Source organism: Dama dama, chromosome 20 (genome assembly GCF_033118175.1).
Source record: "Dama dama isolate Ldn47 chromosome 20, ASM3311817v1, whole genome shotgun sequence".
Classification (NCBI taxonomy): domain Eukaryota; kingdom Metazoa; phylum Chordata; class Mammalia; order Artiodactyla; family Cervidae; genus Dama; species Dama dama.
This window is the reverse complement of record NC_083700.1, coordinates 40698351-40716568: the sequence shown is the minus strand read 5'-3', so window position 1 is coordinate 40716568 and position 18218 is coordinate 40698351. Positions and strand designations below refer to the sequence as shown.

The following is an 18218-nucleotide window of genomic DNA, read 5'->3' as shown; positions in this document are numbered from 1 at the left end:
TAGTATCAATTAACTTAACACTTCATATAAGAAATCATAAAACATTTATTTTCAAGTCTTACATATATTACTTAAAATAGATACAAAGTTCAATTTGTAATTTTTAGATTTTACTGCTATTTCAAGCTACCTGAAGGAAAATGCCTTAGTGGAAAAAAATATTTTTTATTTTTTTTAAAAGTATGACTTTTAATACAAGCGCTATTAGTAACAGTTCACCCTTATGTTATTTAGCAATTAGGTAGGTCAAATAATGTATGATATTATCTTGAAAGAAAAGAAATAATATTTGTTGGACAGGTGCAAGTAAAATAATATTTGAAGACTATTATGCAACTTAGCATCAAATTCTAGAAGTTGATTGATTAAAATATAACATTTAACAAGTTCATAAATAATTGCTGTTTCCATCTTTTAATATTAACCTGAATAGCTGAAGCACATTGAAAACAATGAGATGAGATAACGTAGTAAAAAAAATTGTACATGTGATTGATTGCTTGATGGAGGCATCAATCTGTTAAAATAGCTTCTCATACACGTTTTCCTGTCCGAAAATATAAACTTGCTTGTTTTCCATATATACAAGTATCTTGTGAGATCCTGGATTCTGAAAAGAAAACGGTTGAGGTATAGCACTGAATAAAGCATCAAAATGCATGATGTTTTTGGCTGAAATTCAGCAAAGTTACGGTCAGTAGAGAAGAGTTGCTCGGTATGTGCTTCCAAAAGTCTTCCAGGTTTTGCCCTCTGAGAAATTTGTTGGCGACATCAAATAACTGAACTCTTCAACATCAATATATACAAAGGCATTTTATTATTCATCAAAGAAAGGGAATTAGAGCCACCAGAAATTACAGTTTTATTTTTCATAATACATATATTTATTGCCATCATAGTTCTGCAATTGTCATAAAATTAGAGTCAGATGGAATTCAGAGACACGTGCAAGTTTTGGAAATGGACACATAAGATAACAGTATAGAACTGTACATAAAATTACAATTTATTAAACACATTGTTTTAGCACATCCTTGATGGATGGGAATGAGCACCATATCTTTTATGAATATATATTTTTCTCTTTTTTTTTTTTTCTACAGCACCAAAGAAATCCAAATAGGAAAAGGAGAGATGAAAATTGGGATTCAAGAATAAGGCCTGTTTCCATCTCAGCCACACTATCTTATATTTTTATGATTTTCAAAGTTTTGTCATGTGGTTCTGTGCCCACAAGAGCATTGATATTTCCTAATTGGTACATACATATGTAGCAAGTTGTTTTCTATACCATTCTTTTTCAAAACTTGCATGTGGCATAAAATGGGTTGGTGGTACCAAGGTATATTTTCTGTTGATTTCATATGTTCTTTGTCCTAATCTTAGCCAAGAAAACAAACAGGACCAACTTCAAATCCAAACTTCTGATTCTGATCACCAAAGTCATTGATCATTACATCAACGATAGGTACTTGATCAATTTTCGGTGTATTGATTTCAATCACAGTCTTTTCATAGCCTTTTCTGGACTGTAAAGTTAAGAAGAAATGAAAAGTTATACAATCATTGCATACTTCTAACATACATTATTTTTTTCTTAAGCCTCTGAGTGGAGGTAAGAAGGTAAGAAAGAAGAGAATGGAAAACAAATTTGCCATTATCTTTGTAGTAATTCACTCTTCTTGTTATCACTGATGTCATACGTAGTTTTACATTTTGAATGTTGACCGTATTTAATACTTAGCTGTACATATTCAAATGTTACTCTAATATACTGTACAGCTGCAGAGAATCTTACTGAATTGATATATACATTTTAATATGTGAATATTGATATTGGTACTGGGTCATATCTTTGCATAAATAATATATCCTTACCATTGTTACAATAATTAAGATAGAAATATATAAATATATATATATGTATACACACACATAAGCAAATTTTCTAAGAAAAATTTGAATACAGTGTAGGAATTATAATACAAGAAGTCAAAGTATTTCTGTTGCTATGTATTAATTTTATGAATAATTATCAGTACATTATATTGGGAAATCCAAATCACTTGCTCCTTTCAATATACAGTATGTTCTCATCCTTGATCTATGTGTAAGCTACCTACTTTGTTTACTTGTAATTGTGGCTTTTCAGTAATCAGCTAGGAAAACAAGTTTTTTAGGATGCTCTCTTGTTCATTTGCTGTCATGAAATTACCATATGTGTGAGAAAGACAGTTGCAGAGGATTAAAATAACCAAATGACTGTTTCTGTTTAAGCTCTTGTAACATAATACCAATCAGCAAACCTCTATAAGCAAAATACAAGGTAAAAATTATCTATGGTATGAATGGTATAATGATGATTCCTTTAACTGTCATTTTAGAGTCATGAATTAAGGAGGCAAATGAAATAAGGCTCCTGATCTTTTTCATTCCAACAATAACTAGCTATAATAGTATTTAAATATCTGGAATAATTCCATAAAAATAACATATGACCCAAGATTACCTTCTGCTGTGGCTTTAAAAGTGTGTCTATATGTATGTTTCAGTTTCTGTATCTGTGTATGTATGTGTGTTTGTGTGTGAATACTAGTGGTTTCTAATACACTGTATTTCTAATACACTTAACACGTCAGTGTGAAGCATCGAATCTTAATGACAACTGACATGCACTTCATGAGAGAAATCTGACTGAGGGCTAAAGTGAAATGGTTCCACATTGCCTCTCACCTCTGTGAAAGAAGGCCACAGGGACTATACTCACCGCACAGCCATCAAATAGGACTTTGATGTAAGGGTTGTTGTCATAGGACATCTCCTCATCATTTGATCCCAAGAACCGAAGTGCTTTGTCATAGCTTCCTGATGACACGTCATACCAGGCCGCCGACTGATGACAGTGGTAGGTGAAATTTTGCCGAGCAGAGGCAGTCAGCAGTTTCAGGAATGTCATTTGCACCATATTAATGGAATTGCCTTCAACATCTAAATATGAAAGCTGGATAAGAGAATAAAGAGACACATAAAGACTCTTTTCTATTATAAAGAATAAAATCACTGTCAACAGTGAATTGAGATGCCAGAAGCATGTGGATGATTCAGCAGACCCATTTCTTACTTAATGAAAGAAAGTATGCACTGAGAGTCAGAAGACCCAGATATAGGAATTTATGAAATGAAGATGGATTTTCACCTTAGCTACTATCAACAATACTTATCTTGGAAAGAAAATCACTTTACCTCTATACTTCAGTTTCCTAATCAATCAGTAAATATTACAAAAATGTAATTGTTTTTGCTTGTTTCCAAGAATTCTTTCATTATATTCCTGTACCTTTCTGATATAGTCCAGGGAATTCTCCAGGCCAGAATACTGGAGTGGGTAGTCAATCCCTTCTCCAGTGGATCTTCCTGACCCAGGAATCGAACCAAGATCTCCTGCATTGCAGGTGGGTTTTTTTTTTTTTTTTTTTTTTTTACCAACTGAGCTATCAAGGAAGCCCTTTTGAATAATAGAGTGGTAAAACAGTGAAAATGAAAATAGAGGAATCTCAGTGAAATGTAAAGGTTAACTATTTTTATGTTTGTTTTCACCTGTTTTCCTAGTGTATCTGTTTGATTCAAATTTTTCAACAGGTTCCTGCATTTTTCATTTTGGGGCCACAGTCTTCCAAGAGGTTTTTGATCTTCTAATTTTCACCACAGACCTGCCTGTTTGTCTGTTCTTAGTTGATCATGTCATTATATTCATCTTTGTATCACGGGCACCAAGCATATTGCCTGAGACATGCAAGTAAATATTTGTTATCAGGAAATACTTAATTTGTGTTTTGAGAAGGACCAAAGTCCTAATTTAAAATTATTAAAAACTGTCTCTTTTGTCAAGCTCATAATTTGTTTTACTGGGTATAAATAAACTATCTGGGATTCGCTGAAACATATAAACCTATATTTTAAAAAATTAAGTAAGAAATTTGCCCAGGTTATAGATTCAGTCAGCTCAGTTCAATCGCTCAGTCATGTCTGACTCTTTGCAACCCCAATTCAATATAAAGGCAGTTATCTGTGGCTTTCCTCCTTATTGGGCTTCCCTGATAGCTCAGTTGGTAAAGAAGCTGCCTGCAATGCAGGAGACCCCGGTTCGATTCCTGGGTCGGGAAGATCTGCTGGAGAAGGGAAAGGCTACCCACTCCAGTGTTCTGGCCTAGAGAATTCCATGGACAACTGTCCATGAGCAACTTTTGTTTCACTTTTCCTCCTTATTGTTGATTTACTTAATTCTGATTAACAGTTCAGATGATGAGGATACCTGAGAGGTTAGAGGAAAAAAACTGGGAAATCCACTCTAAGGAAAACAAAACAGCAAAAAATAAAACTACACACAGAGAGCTCTATCTGTGCATGTATTTTTGTCTCATACAAAGATAAAACTGTAACATGGATATTTAATATGTAACTTGAAAACCGAACTAGAGATTTATGATGTGGAGAACGTTACTAATATGTGTAGATTTTTAGAGCATAACAATTGTATAAATAGTCATAAATGGAAAATAACAGTTTTTTAAGGAACATTGAAGTATTGAATAATTATCTGAATAAATGAGAAACTTTCATTAGAATACATTATAATTAATATTTCAAAAACAAATATATCTTAAACAGCTTTTAAATGCAAATTTAGTTTTGGCATGCAATGTTAAAATATCTCTAGAAAATGACTAACCACCGACTGGTAATTCTATGGAAATATTTAAGTAAACATGTGCTGTAATCCATATAAAAGGTCAGTCAGCTCACTTTATCTCCAGATGTAACTATTGGAAAAAACATTTCACATTCCAAAAATTTTTATTGTAATTGAAAACAAACAATAAATTAGATTTCAAGTATAAAGGAAATGAAATAGAGATCCTAAATAGATATTATACTCTCTATATCTCATATTTCTAATATAATCCATTTTTATGCTATCTCAAGTACTTAGTGAAATGCATACTTTATTTGATTTTATTATTTTAGTACATTTAATATATTTCCATTTATTTTGATAAAAATTTTAGACTTTCTAAAAATCCCAAAATTGGTCTAAGAGATTTAGATAAAGCAGACTAGAAAGTACATGGAATCCTGCTTTGTATGATTTAGACTTTCACAGTAAGGGGCTAGAGATTATATAATTTGAACTTGAGTTATGACGTTTAAGATACACCACTGCATGCTAATGTAATAACATACCAGTTTTCCTCTCTTAAATTCACTAAACCAGCTTCCTGGTTTCTCCTTTGGCCATGATGAAATTCTTACCTGTTGCAAAGAAAAGGAAAGTTAGAAAGCAAGTTAAAATTATAAACAATGTTGTTTATATATTTATTATTTATTTTCAGTAATACTATGATGCTAACGAATTTTTTAAATGGTCGACCTGGATAATACAAAATGGGATAAAGAGCAAAATTTCAGATAGATCTGTGAATTCCCATTTAGTGAATTTTGAGCCATTTTTCTTTCCTGTTTTCTTCAATTGCTACAAAATAAGGGAGGTGGAAAAGAACCTGGTAAAGGCATACCAAGCGCTGGCTATAGGAGACGTGGGCAGAACTCTTAGGCAACTCCTTGCAAAGGAAACCCTCACATTGCCAGTTGGCATCTGCCATCAAGGCAGATAGACACCTTTAGTAGTTCATAACCAAGGGAGGCATCCTGAAGCATCCAGTTAGTAACTGAGGACATGATACTATGGAGAAGCCAGGATTAAGCTTGGCAGGAAGCAAGCCTAATCATTCCCTCCTGGGGAAAATGATTAGAAACTTTTATAAATGTTATTATTTAGCTTTGCAAAGATCAGCCAAATATAAAGGTATTTAAGGCCTCACTAGAGGGAATTTGAGTAACCCGGCAAGGGAAGGCATTTCCATTTTCCCACATTTCTCTGTGGACTAGAGGAGCTTTATTATGCTTCCCCACATGCAAAGTGTGGGTGGGAAACAGAAGTTGCTTTGTCTCCTGCTCCTACTATCTGTCATTCACTTACAAACTAAATGTCTCTCCTAAAGAGATTAGTCACAAAGCTACTTATTTTCTTATAAACCTGTGGTTACCAAAGGGGAAATGTGGAGTGGGGTGGGATAAATCAGGAGCTTGGGGTGAACACACACACACTACTCTACATAAAACAGATAACCAACAAGGACCTACTGTATAGCACAGGGAAATCTACCCAATATTCTGTGATAACCTATATGAGAAAAGAATCTAAAAAAGAATGAATATATGTGTATATGTATGTATATATATGTACATATATATATATATAATATATATATAACTGAATCACTTTGCTTACACCTGAAACAAACACAATCTTGTAGATCAATTATACTCCGATAACGTTAAAATATTTTTTAAAAGTTGCTTGTTTTGTCTCAAGGAGGTTCTGTGCCTCTGCATGCCAACTCCACTTACTAACAAGAATGTGATTTATTAAAAGTGCACAGATAAAATCAAAATGTCCCATCTATAAAATGTTTGGAGAAGGTAATTATGTTAGTGAAAAATCTTTTATTAATAATTTGCCTATAGCTTTAAAGACAGAACTCACATATATTGATACTGCTTGGTGAAAATCAAGGAATATGTTTGAAGAGACTATCTGAAAGTACAGAGAATACTCTTATGTTAAAGATTTGTTCTTGTGTATTTTGTGTATTTTGAGCATAAAATACAGCTGTGAGTTCTATCATGTGGTAATTGGAAAGAATACTACTATGCATATACTAAAATCTGAGAATCAGCTGTGTTGTGCCATGGAAAGTCATAGAATTTTAGAGGGCAAGCAGGTGCATAAAGAGTACATCTGGCTAAAAAATAAAAAGTATTTGTTAACTACGTATCTCACTTTGGTGCCTTATTCATGTCTATGCAAATGAAATGCTCTAATTACCCCTGTAAGAAAAGCAAATAAAAGAAAATATGATAGTATAATTTTCCTGTTTAGTTCAATATTGCAAAAACATGGCATAAACTGTCAACAGTCACCACCAAAACAGATTGGTTACTTACTCCCTCCGATTTTTTGTCTGGATAAATGCAAGTCTCACCACCAGACGTGAAATTACAGTAAACTTTGAAAGAATCTCCTGAGCAACCTTGGTTGGGATCAATCCAATATTCACCTGAAAGTATAAAAAAATAAGTCATATGCAAATACATTTTGGGCTTTCCTGGTGGCTCAGCTGATAAAGAATCTACCCGCAATGCAGGAGACCTGGGGTCGATCCCTGGGTTGGGAAGATCCCCTGGAGGAGGGCATGGCAACCCACTCCAGTGTTCTTGCCTGGAGAATCCCCATGGAGAGCGGAGCCTGGTGGGCTACAGTCCATGGAGTTGCAAAGAGTCAGACACGACTGAGTGATTAAGCACAGCACAAGCGCAAATACATTTATATAAAAAAACTGAATACATTATAGGGCCAATTTTATTGGACAAATAAGGAGAAATGAATATTCATTGATTTTTCTACGTGTATCACATTTATGCTTTTGGTCACATTGGGGTATATGTTTGAATAAAGAATGACCTATTGTCTTGTCTGCCTGGAGCTTTGCGAATGTCCCCATCTTCCTGAAACATCCTTTTTTTTTATTCTTAGCATGCCTATTACTTTTGGGTTTCAGCTTAAATGCCTCCTCCTCAAATATTAATACGCTATTTATTTACATGTAATAAATTGCAAGTACATTGGATGGAGATATACTTGATCCTAAATCCTATATGTGTTATTTACTACTTAAGTGAAATCCCCTGGACTGAGGAGTTTGGCAGGCTTCAGGCCATGGGGTTGCAAAAGAGTTGGACATGACTTAGCAACTAAAACAGCAATAACCTGACTATAATGATCATTATATTTTCCTTGATTTATTTATGGATTTATTTATTAATGATGGAGGTGACAGTATCTACTTAGCTTCAAGGATCATTCTTTTGCATTACTGTATAACAAAAACTTCATTAAGTAAAAGTACTCCTTCTTTAAATGGGCTCCAAATAAGGCTATTTTATATATTTAAATACAGTTTGCTATTAATTGTATTATCTAAATGGTACAGAACTAATTTTATCATGTAAATGACCATGACCATTAATTTGGTGTTAGGTGAGTAATGATGCTAAATAGTGGGACTAACAAAAAGCTATTCTTTAAGTAATTGACAATGGGGTTATTTAAGAATAATTGAGGAGATAGACTTGATAGATATGTGATGACTACTTCTCTCCTACCATTTTTCATGCTGCCACTTCTTTTCAAATATTGATTTAAATTATGTCAATTCACTGATTATGAACTTTAAACAATGTAAAAGCTCAAACTGCATGGTTTAGTATTGGAACTCCTGAAAATTTAATATCAGTTTTCTTTTTAAAATAAATTATTTAACAAAAAAAATATACTTTTTCTGATTACACCATTAATAATTTCACATCTGGAACCAATTAAACTTCTTGGAAGAAAATTACACAAGAAAATAAAAATCATCTAAGATTTTACCAACTGGAATAACCACTCAATCTTTGATATTTCTTAGGGTTTTAAAGAATAAATAATTTTGAATTATCTGGTAAGCATTATTTTTATCTCTTCTTAGTTAACATTGTTACTAGATATTCTTTCAAATGACATATATTTAAATTACTAAGATGCTTTTTTGGCTTTTTGCCATTTCAACTTGCAAGAGATTTCATAGGAACTCTCTAATTTTGGATAGCAGGGGAAATCTGTATCTGTCACACAATGCTATTATAAAACTTAAGGTTTACCTGTAGTCATCATTAGACAATAATAGCCCAAAGGAATTGTTCTTTCTGTTTATCTGTGAGTTTCTACATGAATAACAGTGTCTGACACCAATAAATAAATAAATAAATATTTAATTGTAATTAATTAACACAAAGAATTAATAAAGTTAACTAATATATAGAAACCACCAGGAACTGTAGTCCACAGTGAGCTTTCTAACCCCCCAATATACAAAATTGTCTTGAACGTCAAGTTCTAGTTAATCATATGTTGTTTTATGTTGTCAGTAAATGCTTATGTTTTACATTTGATATTCAGTCTCATATGTATGATTACCCTAGATAGATCAGAAATCTGGGTCATTCTTTTTATAAATCACTGAATTAACATGAAACTAAACAATATGTATTTCAAATAAATATAAATGTAAAGATTTTTGATAGCAGTTTGTAAAGAATCCTTAATAATTATCTGTGTCTCTTTTTAACAGATTGTGCTTAAGACAGGAGACTTTTAAGTCACTCTTTGTCATAAGGAATGTCTGTTCTTGAATTGCATGAAACTTTTCTGTCTATGCTGAGTTATTAGGATCTCAGTTACAATATTTATTATATGATCGATAGTGAAAAATAATGTCACACAAGTAAATAGAGTGACAAAGTATTTCCACTTAAAGTGGGAGATTTAAAATCAGATACAGATCTGCCCACTTTTGGTTTAGTTTAGGATTATGTGAGTTAGTCACTTAAGATACCTGGGACTGTTAGCCTCTCAGAACAGGTATATAAGAGTTTTGTCAAATAATTTTGTTGTTTAGTCACTCAGTTGTCATCTAACTCTTTGTGACCTCATGGACTATAGCCTGTAGCTAGGCTCCTCTGTTCTTGGCGCAGAGGCGCTCCAAGGCAAGAATACTGGAGTGGGTAGGTATAGTAAATTATCTTGATATTATTACAAACAAATGATTCACTGTTGTTCTTGTTATTGATGGATCAATGAAATAAATTTTTGCCTCAAACTATATATTTCTTAAATACTCTTTTCACCAAATCATTGCTAAACTGATAGGTCGCATGATTCAGTTATGCTACTTAAGCCTTAATGTTATATAAGTTAGGACATAGGATATAAATATGTAGTAATATGCACATATATATGCACACATCATACCCATTCTATGATAGTAATTACATACCAAAATACATTTGTGTTATCTTGTTGTTGTTATTTTTTAGTCGCTAAGTCATGTCTGACTCTTTTGTGACCCCATGGACTGTTGCCCGCTAGGCTCCTCTGTCTGTGAGATTTCCCAGGCAAGAATACTGGACTAAGATGCCATTTCCTTCTTCAGGGGGTCTTCCAGACCTAGGCTTCAAACCTGCATCTCCTGCATTGGCAGGGGGAGTCACCAGGGAAGCCCTTGTGTATCTATGACCATCTAAAAATGATCTTGTCATAATTTAACAAAACCTTATTTAACAAGACAAAGATTTTCCAAAGTAGATCTAGAATTACAGTGTAAATGGCTTTTTTTTTTGTCTACAGGATTTGAATTAATAATCATTCACTCTCATTTTATTTAGAGTGTATATTAAATATTTAACTAGAATTAATGAGCTGACAATGCATCTCAGTAACTTAGAAGCTCAAGACATTCACTTGGTCATGTATTATTAACATACCATCTGGGAAGTCAGGGTGGCTGAGTTGCAGATCTTTGCAAGTTCGGGCTGGATTGGTCTGTGTCCCCATTGGAAACTTCATATGCTCGATGTCTTGTTTCAAAGAATTGAGGGAACCAAATATTTCCTCCATTCCATCATTGTAATCCAGAATATTATCACCTGCGTCTGCTTGCATGCTTTCAGCATGTCTTCTTGTTTTCTTGGGTGACAAGATTGGTAAAGGCTGTATGACTTCACCTGGTGGACCCTGTAAAAGAGATGATGTGCATGTAACTGCTTCCTAAGGTAAAATATTCTGCAAATATTAATTATTACTGATTATGTTATCTTATAGAAAATTACAGTATGTTTAGCCTTTCAATGTTTTCTCTGTTTTTAAAGCTTTCTCTAATTGCTTATATATATTTATTATACATGAGTGAGTGAGTGAAGTTGCTCAGTCGTGTCCCACTCTTTGCGACCCGTGGACTGTAGCCCACCAGGCTCCTCCATCCATGGGATTCTCCAGGCAAGAATACTGGAGTGGGTTGCCATTTCCTTCTCCAGGGGATCTTCCCGACCCAGGGATCGAACCCAGGTCTCCTGCGTTGCAGGCAGATTCTTTAACCTCTGAGTCACCTCTTTGCGACCCCAAGAACTACAGTCCATGGGATTCCCTAGGCAAGAATACTGGAGTGGGTAGACTTTCCCTTCTCCAGGAGATCTTCCCAACCCAGGGATCGAACCCAGGTCTCTCGCATTGCAGGCGGATTCTTTACCACTGAGCCATAGAGGAAGCCCTTATTATTATACATATATATCTTTATATATAAACTTTGTGAATTCTTTAAAAAGAATCTAGTGGAGATATTGAGGTAAACACAAAAATCAGATGATTTCTGGACCTTTTTCTATAGAAGTAACATAGCACAGATTTGTGTGGAGATATATTACATATGTTAATTTTTTATTTACTAACTAGTCCTCATTTTCATGTCCTATCCCTGCAACTAGACTTGAGTCTCTGAAGATGAAAACATTTTTAGGTTCTTGTGTTATATAATGAGATATCTATGGTACTTGACAATGATTTATATCACATTTAAAAATACACATTAGCTGGTACCAAACATTTATAGCTGTATATATAAACAAAGAAGTGCAATCAGACTTGAATTTACATATCTATAAGAGTAGAATTACACAAAATAGTTAATCTGTACTTTTATGGATTGAATTCTATCCCATAAAAATCCATGTGTAGAATTCGAAAGCCACAGTAACTCAGAGGAAGACTTATTTAGAAATGAAGTGGCTATAGATATAATTATTAAAGTGAACATGAGGGCATTAGAGTGGTTCTTATTCCAATATGACTGATATCATTCTAAACTGGGAAAATCTGGCACAGAGACATGCATAGTCCGAAGACCATGTGAAGAGACACAAGAAGACAGCCTTCTACAAACCAAGGAGAGAAGTCTCCAACATATCTTTCCCCCACACATCACCTCAGAAACAATGTTTCTGACACTCTGGTCTAGGACTTCTGCCTTCTAAATTTGAGGGACAAAACATTTCTATCCTTTGAACCATCTAGTTTTTGATTCTTTGTTACTGTCATCACAGCAAATTAGTACTCATATAGCTTAGAAATAAGTTCAAGAAGAAAGTCGCAAATTTTGTCACATGGATCTAACACAATAGTTGTGTGAATCCTGGTAAATGTCAGATTTAATAAGTGGTAGCTGCTATTATCATTATATGCAGTAGAAAAAAAATGCCAAGTATCTGAACTTTACTTTTTATTCCTAGTTAGGTATTAATATATCTTTGTGGCATAGAAGCAGTTGCTTTCATGAAAATGTGATATAAAAATATATGATTTTCTTAAAAAATAAAGCAAGATATTATAATATATAGTTACAGTATCTTTATATTCAAAGAGTGAAGCCAATTTACAAGCGGCCACTTTATTATCTGAGCTACTAGGGAAGCCCAATTAAAAGACACATGTTGGCATGCAGACCTAAGTACTTAATTAAGGTAGTTGCTATTTCCTAGAAAATCAGTACTTTGACAGAATGTGTTTTTTCATTCTTATAAATTCAGAGAAATCACTGGCATCTCAAGACGCTAATTGTCAAAATATTCCTCTCGTTACCATGCACTTACTGGAGGCCCAGGAGGTCCTGGAAGACCACTGTCACCCTTCTGGCCAGCAGGGCCCTATTAGAAAGAATAAGCAACAAGATAAATGGAGACCAAAGCATCTAAGTAGGCATCACTGAAAAATTTAAATGCCAAAGGGAAAGGTACTTACCGTTGAGCCTTTAGTGCCCTTTGGACCTTGAGGACCCTGAAAAATGCAAAAGTGAAAGTAGACAAAAAAATCTAGAGGATCTATGTCTCCTTGATTTATTTATAAGTTAACCTTGTAAAATTCTTCTGTCTTGTACTTACTGGTAAGCCCGGAGGACCAGGTGGACCTATGGGACCGGCAGGACCTGGAATTCCCTACAGAGAAGTTTCATACAAATTAGTTTTTCTCAGTGACTCCATTTTTATACGTTACATAACAACAAACACTGCAAAATTTAGACAGTGCAGACATACAGAAGAATGGTTTAAAATTTTCCATTTTAAATCTAAGAAATAACTTTTGCAAGATAATCTGTATTTTTTTTTCCATTTTGCTGCAATATTTCTCCCTATATATATCTTTATGCTCCTACGGCCTTGAGAATAATTATTTGTATGTGTTGAGGATTCAATGAACATTTGTGTAATTGACTACTGAAGTATAATTTTTATGGTTTCCAATTTTCATAATTTTTGTTTATTTACTCTAAAGTTGAATAAATTTTGTTTTGAAAACATCATTAACTTAAATCACTTCCTCGGTCATGTTAAAGGAATGTGTGCAGGTGTGGGGGTTATTGATTGTATGATTGGAAAGGAGTAGGAAAATAAATTATATCTTTACTCACTCCATCTCCCTTTGCTCCTGGAGATCCTTGAGTTCCAGGGAGTCCTCTGTCACCCTTTTCACCTTGTTCTCCTGGAGGACCAATTAGGCCAATTAAACCAGGATGTCCCTTTGAAAGGCAAAGAAATTTTAATGATGTATAAATTGCAACCACGTATTAAGTTATAGTCATAAAAGAACTGCAAATTAAATTCATGAAATATAAGAATAAAAATACATTAAAAATTTTAACCCTTTCTGAATAAAATATGGGATTAAGAAACTTTTCCTCCTCACCTAATAGGATCATTTACTGATTGTATTATGTGAGACCTTCATTAAGGGTTAAGAATATGTATTACTGAACAAAATGCTTTCTGAAAATATCACTTCAGTGCTGCGTGTACTTAAAGGGAATTCCTTTAACTAAAAGTCCAATAATGACCATATTTAATATTGGTGAAATAAGCAACAGATAATTCATTGCTTTATAAGCATTAGATAATGTATACGTATGGCTAAGTCTTTTCTGTTCACCAGAAACTAAAACAAGATTGCTAATTGGCTATAACCCAAGACAATGCTTTTGGTGCTTAAAAAAATTAAATTAAAAAAAATAAAATGATTTCTATTCTTCAGAGATTTTTCAGTACCTAAGAAATATTTACAAACATAATTAAAAAATATTAATGTCACTCTAAAAATGTTTTATTTTCTTTAATTATTTGATGCAATAGAGCACATATATCTTTAAAATTACCATCTGAGGGACAGTCTAGTTTAAAATTTTTATTTTCATGTTTGAAAACATGAAAAAATTGGCACTTTGTTATTCTGTTTATTTTCTGAATAGTTATTTTAGTACAACCATATGCTTTCTCCATATGGTTTCTACAAAGTAACACTGACTAATATAACACTGAGTTCTGGTACATTCTTACATCATTATTTTCTCTTTTCTGAATTCCTCTTGGAAGCTAAGGACTGACAGCATTTTCCTTGGTTAGAATGACAAAGGAATTCCTTGAAATTTCCTTTTGAGTGATTTTAATGTGCATAATTGTAGTCTCTGCAATTAGGATATCAACAGTGTAATAATATATTATTTTATTCTCACCTTTTCACCCTTGGAGCCAGGGTCACCTTTGAGACCAGGTAAGCCAGGAGGTCCCTAAATAATGAGAAATAACAAACATACATAGAGTATGGGCAAATTATATTGTAATGAAAATTACGGGATGATTTTAGCAACTAATTCTTAGTCCTGGCCCCTACTCACAAAAATATTCATAATGACGTCTTTTAAACAAATTTTTAGATATAAAAACTAGTGTACTTCAACACAAACTAAGGTTCTTGTTCTGAAATTACAGCAAGTTGAACTATGCAGGCAGATAGTTTACAAGTAAGTGATGGATGAAAGAAAGGCCAGGATAATACTATACTTGAGTCACTACTGCTTACAACAAATACCACATCAAGAAACAAAGGCAAAATATAAATTTTTCTCTATGACTTTGAATTATATAGACTGAATTGAACTATTTGAATTATAATTTCAGTAAAGATTTTACCATAGCACTTAAAAATCAAATCGTTTTAACTTTGATCAAGCTATATGATTAGTCTTCACTGTAGTATCTTTTGCAAGGCTACCATAAGTATTTTTTCCCTCTCTAGACAACTTGAGTTTCCAGTGTGAAAGAGCACAGTAAGTATTAGTCCATCATCTTTATGAATTTAATGTATTAAGGGCCACGGATCTAATCTAAATAACATGATGTAATATAAAAACTATGGGTTGAGAATCCGATAGACTTGGAATAGAAACCAGATTCTCTTATCAGCAGTTTAGCTAACCAAAGAGAACTTCAGTTCTCTCATCTGGAAACCAAGGATTATAATCCCTGTCTCAAGGGGCTACTGTTAAATTGCATAGATAAATGCTTTCCTTTCTTTAGTTTCTCAAGGTCTTCTCCTCAAACTGAAATCTTGAATATCAGAGAAAGGTAAGAAAAATATTAGTATAAATTAGTCCTGTGTAACAACAGTGTTTTGGACTATTATCAGAAATATTTGAATTTGTTTTGGTGGTACAGTGGTCAAGAACCTGCTTCCCAATGCAGGAGACACAGGAGATGCATGTTCGATCCCTGGGTTGGTAAGATCACCTGGAGAATGGAATGACAAGCTATTCTGGCCTGAAATTCCAGTGGACCCTCTGACTAGAGTCCATGGGGTTGCAAACAGTTGGACATGATTGAGCGACTAACACACTGCACTACATGAATGAATTTGAAATTCTGTGAGTATTGATATAAAAGTGAACAATTTCCCTATATCATTCTATTGACAATAGATAAACTTATTTTTATAGAAATTACATGCAATTTTAAGTGTAAATGTGCCTAATAATCTTCTTATAAAGAAAAAGTTATTAATCCTCAGATGTAGATTTGTTGTCAATTCAGTTCAGATTCTGTTTTGTGTAACTAATAAATAATCATGCTACTTTGTTAAAATAATAATCAAATTCACTTTCAGGAATATTCTAAGGCTAGATTCTAACACTGGACTTTCATCTCATTTGCTAATACTATATCAGAATGAGTGATCTCAAAGTGTGATCCTCAGACCAGTAGCATTATCATCACTTATTATTTTGAGTGCTTGCATGCTCAGCCGTATTAGACTCTGTGATGCCAGAAACTGTGGCCTAAGGCTTCTCTGTTGATGGGATTCTCCAGGTAGGAATACCAAAGTGGGTTGCCATGCCCTTTTCCAGGGGATTGTCCCAACCCAGGGATCGAACCTGCATCTCCTGCATTGCAGAGAGATTCTTTACCACTGAGCCATCGGGGAAAACCTTTGTGAATGCATTAGAGAAGAAAATTCAGAGGCTTGTCTAGACTAACTGAATCTGAAATTCTGGAGTTAGAGACCAGCAATCTGTTTCACAGGTTTATTATTCATTAAAGTTTGAGAAAAATGATTCTGTGGCATTAGGTCCAAATCTGTTAAATCAATATGAAAATCAGAATAGCATTAAGAATGTCATTTATGTTAAAATAAAAGCATTACTTATTTAGTCCTACTAGTTCAATAATTTTAAGATTAAGTAAGTATATTTGCACCAACTTTTTTCTGTTCTCATCAGAAAGGCCTGGTAAATTATTGGTTAGGAAATTAATGTTGCCTAGTAGCACAATTTTAAAGGAATAATATAAATGAGTAATGAAATAATTCCTTGACGTCATGTGACCATCAGGATAGATGCCAAACATTCTATATGTAAGCACAAGGTGACATAAAAATGCATAAAAAATAGTTCTAAGAAATATGTAATTTCATAAAAGAACCATATACCTGAACCAGTAGCCTGAACCCATTTAAAAATATTGGTTAAATTGACATATGTCAGTAAAAAGTAAATATATTCTTTAGTTTGAAATACAAAAGCTATTTAAAGAGGCCAGATTTTTTTCTTTCTTTCTTCTTATTTTACATTCAAGCTCTCTCTGGTAGGCGATAAACTTCACAGAAATTTTGCTATAAGTGGGAGAACTAATAGGGATGTCACTTGATGAACACTGATATTCCAATCACTGCTTCATTCAGAATCTCAGGTCTACCACTCATTAGTCGGGTACTCCTGAGTCTGTTCCTTCTTATCTCAGAGCTTTATTTGTAAATGTATTCTAATAATAACTGTGTTAGAGAATTGTGATAGAGAAAGAAAAAACAGGCCTATGAAAGCACTACATATAGTGAAGTATATGGAAATATGAATTATTGTTATTTGTTTCTGATATGCTCTAGATGGTTATCAATCAGCTTTCTCATGACATTCTAATAGTAAAAGCTATAATGGCAAAAGAAAGAAACACTACAGATTCTAAATGCTCAGGGTAATGGGAAACATACTAGAAGTTACTTGTGTTTGTAATGCTTTTAAATCATTTCTATAAATATTTTTCATGAAAGAGTTATAGAAATGAATGTTAATTCTTTTAAGCTAATAATATCATAAAATTGCAAACTATATCTAAGGAGGCATTTGCCAAGCAAAGTCAGTTTCTTGTTTTCATCAGTTGGAAATAGACATTGGCAAGTTATGATGTGATAGCAGTTATAAAAATCCTCTGAACCTGCAACATATCAAAAACATCAACTCTGCATATAAAAATGTTATTTCAGGTACACATATTTTCTATTTCCTCTTTAGAATATTGTAAATTGAAAAACCCCATGAAATACATAATTCATAAGTAATAAAGTGAAAAGGCAAACAGGGATGATACATTCTTAGGTGTCTAGAATACACAATCAAGTATTTTCCCCTGCTGTATCATTCTGTACACAATATTTGCTTTAATATGCATCTCAAAATTCTAGTGCATTAAAATTTAAAGAAAATTCAGATCTTACTCTTTATTTAGAAAGTAGTATTGTAAAATAACATTTAATTTGGTGAAAAGCAAATGTTTTGTGATTTAAGCCTGCTTAATCATTATGGGATGCTACACATCTCAAACCTGTTTACAGATAAGTTAAATGTAGCATTTAAAAATTTTAAATATAATTCAGTAACCCATCCTACCATTATTCAGCAATTATGGCTTAAAAAATAATGCTATCAGATTATTTTACTTATCAGCATGTAAAAAGAATTAATGTATGATAAGGTAAACTTGTAAAATACTAAACAATTTTTCAGCTACACTGGAATAAATAGTTCTTAAAATGAAAGATTATGAGACAAAATAAATGTTTAAAACTAAAATAG

General features: G+C 33.1%; 1 protein-coding gene across 2 annotated transcripts in view; it reads right to left on the bottom strand.

Annotated features, from left to right (window-relative positions):
- Positions 1–798: 798 nt before the first annotated feature.
- The window catches only part of COL11A1 (collagen type XI alpha 1 chain), a 211970-nt gene continuing 194550 nt past the window's right edge, over positions 799–18218 (bottom strand). For both annotated transcript variants that reach the window (XM_061121277.1, XM_061121276.1), the window contains 10 exons: positions 14550–14603; positions 13455–13562; positions 12928–12981; positions 12788–12823; positions 12640–12693; positions 10483–10732; positions 7066–7178; positions 5242–5310; positions 2768–3001; positions 799–1529 (listed from right to left, as the gene is read on the bottom strand). In XM_061121277.1, coding sequence (XP_060977260.1) covers positions 1383–1529; positions 2768–3001; positions 5242–5310; positions 7066–7178; positions 10483–10732; positions 12640–12693; positions 12788–12823; positions 12928–12981; positions 13455–13562; positions 14550–14603 — 1119 coding nt within the window. In that variant the 3' untranslated portion in view covers positions 799–1382. The remainder of the gene's footprint in view (positions 1530–2767; positions 3002–5241; positions 5311–7065; positions 7179–10482; positions 10733–12639; positions 12694–12787; positions 12824–12927; positions 12982–13454; positions 13563–14549; positions 14604–18218) is intronic.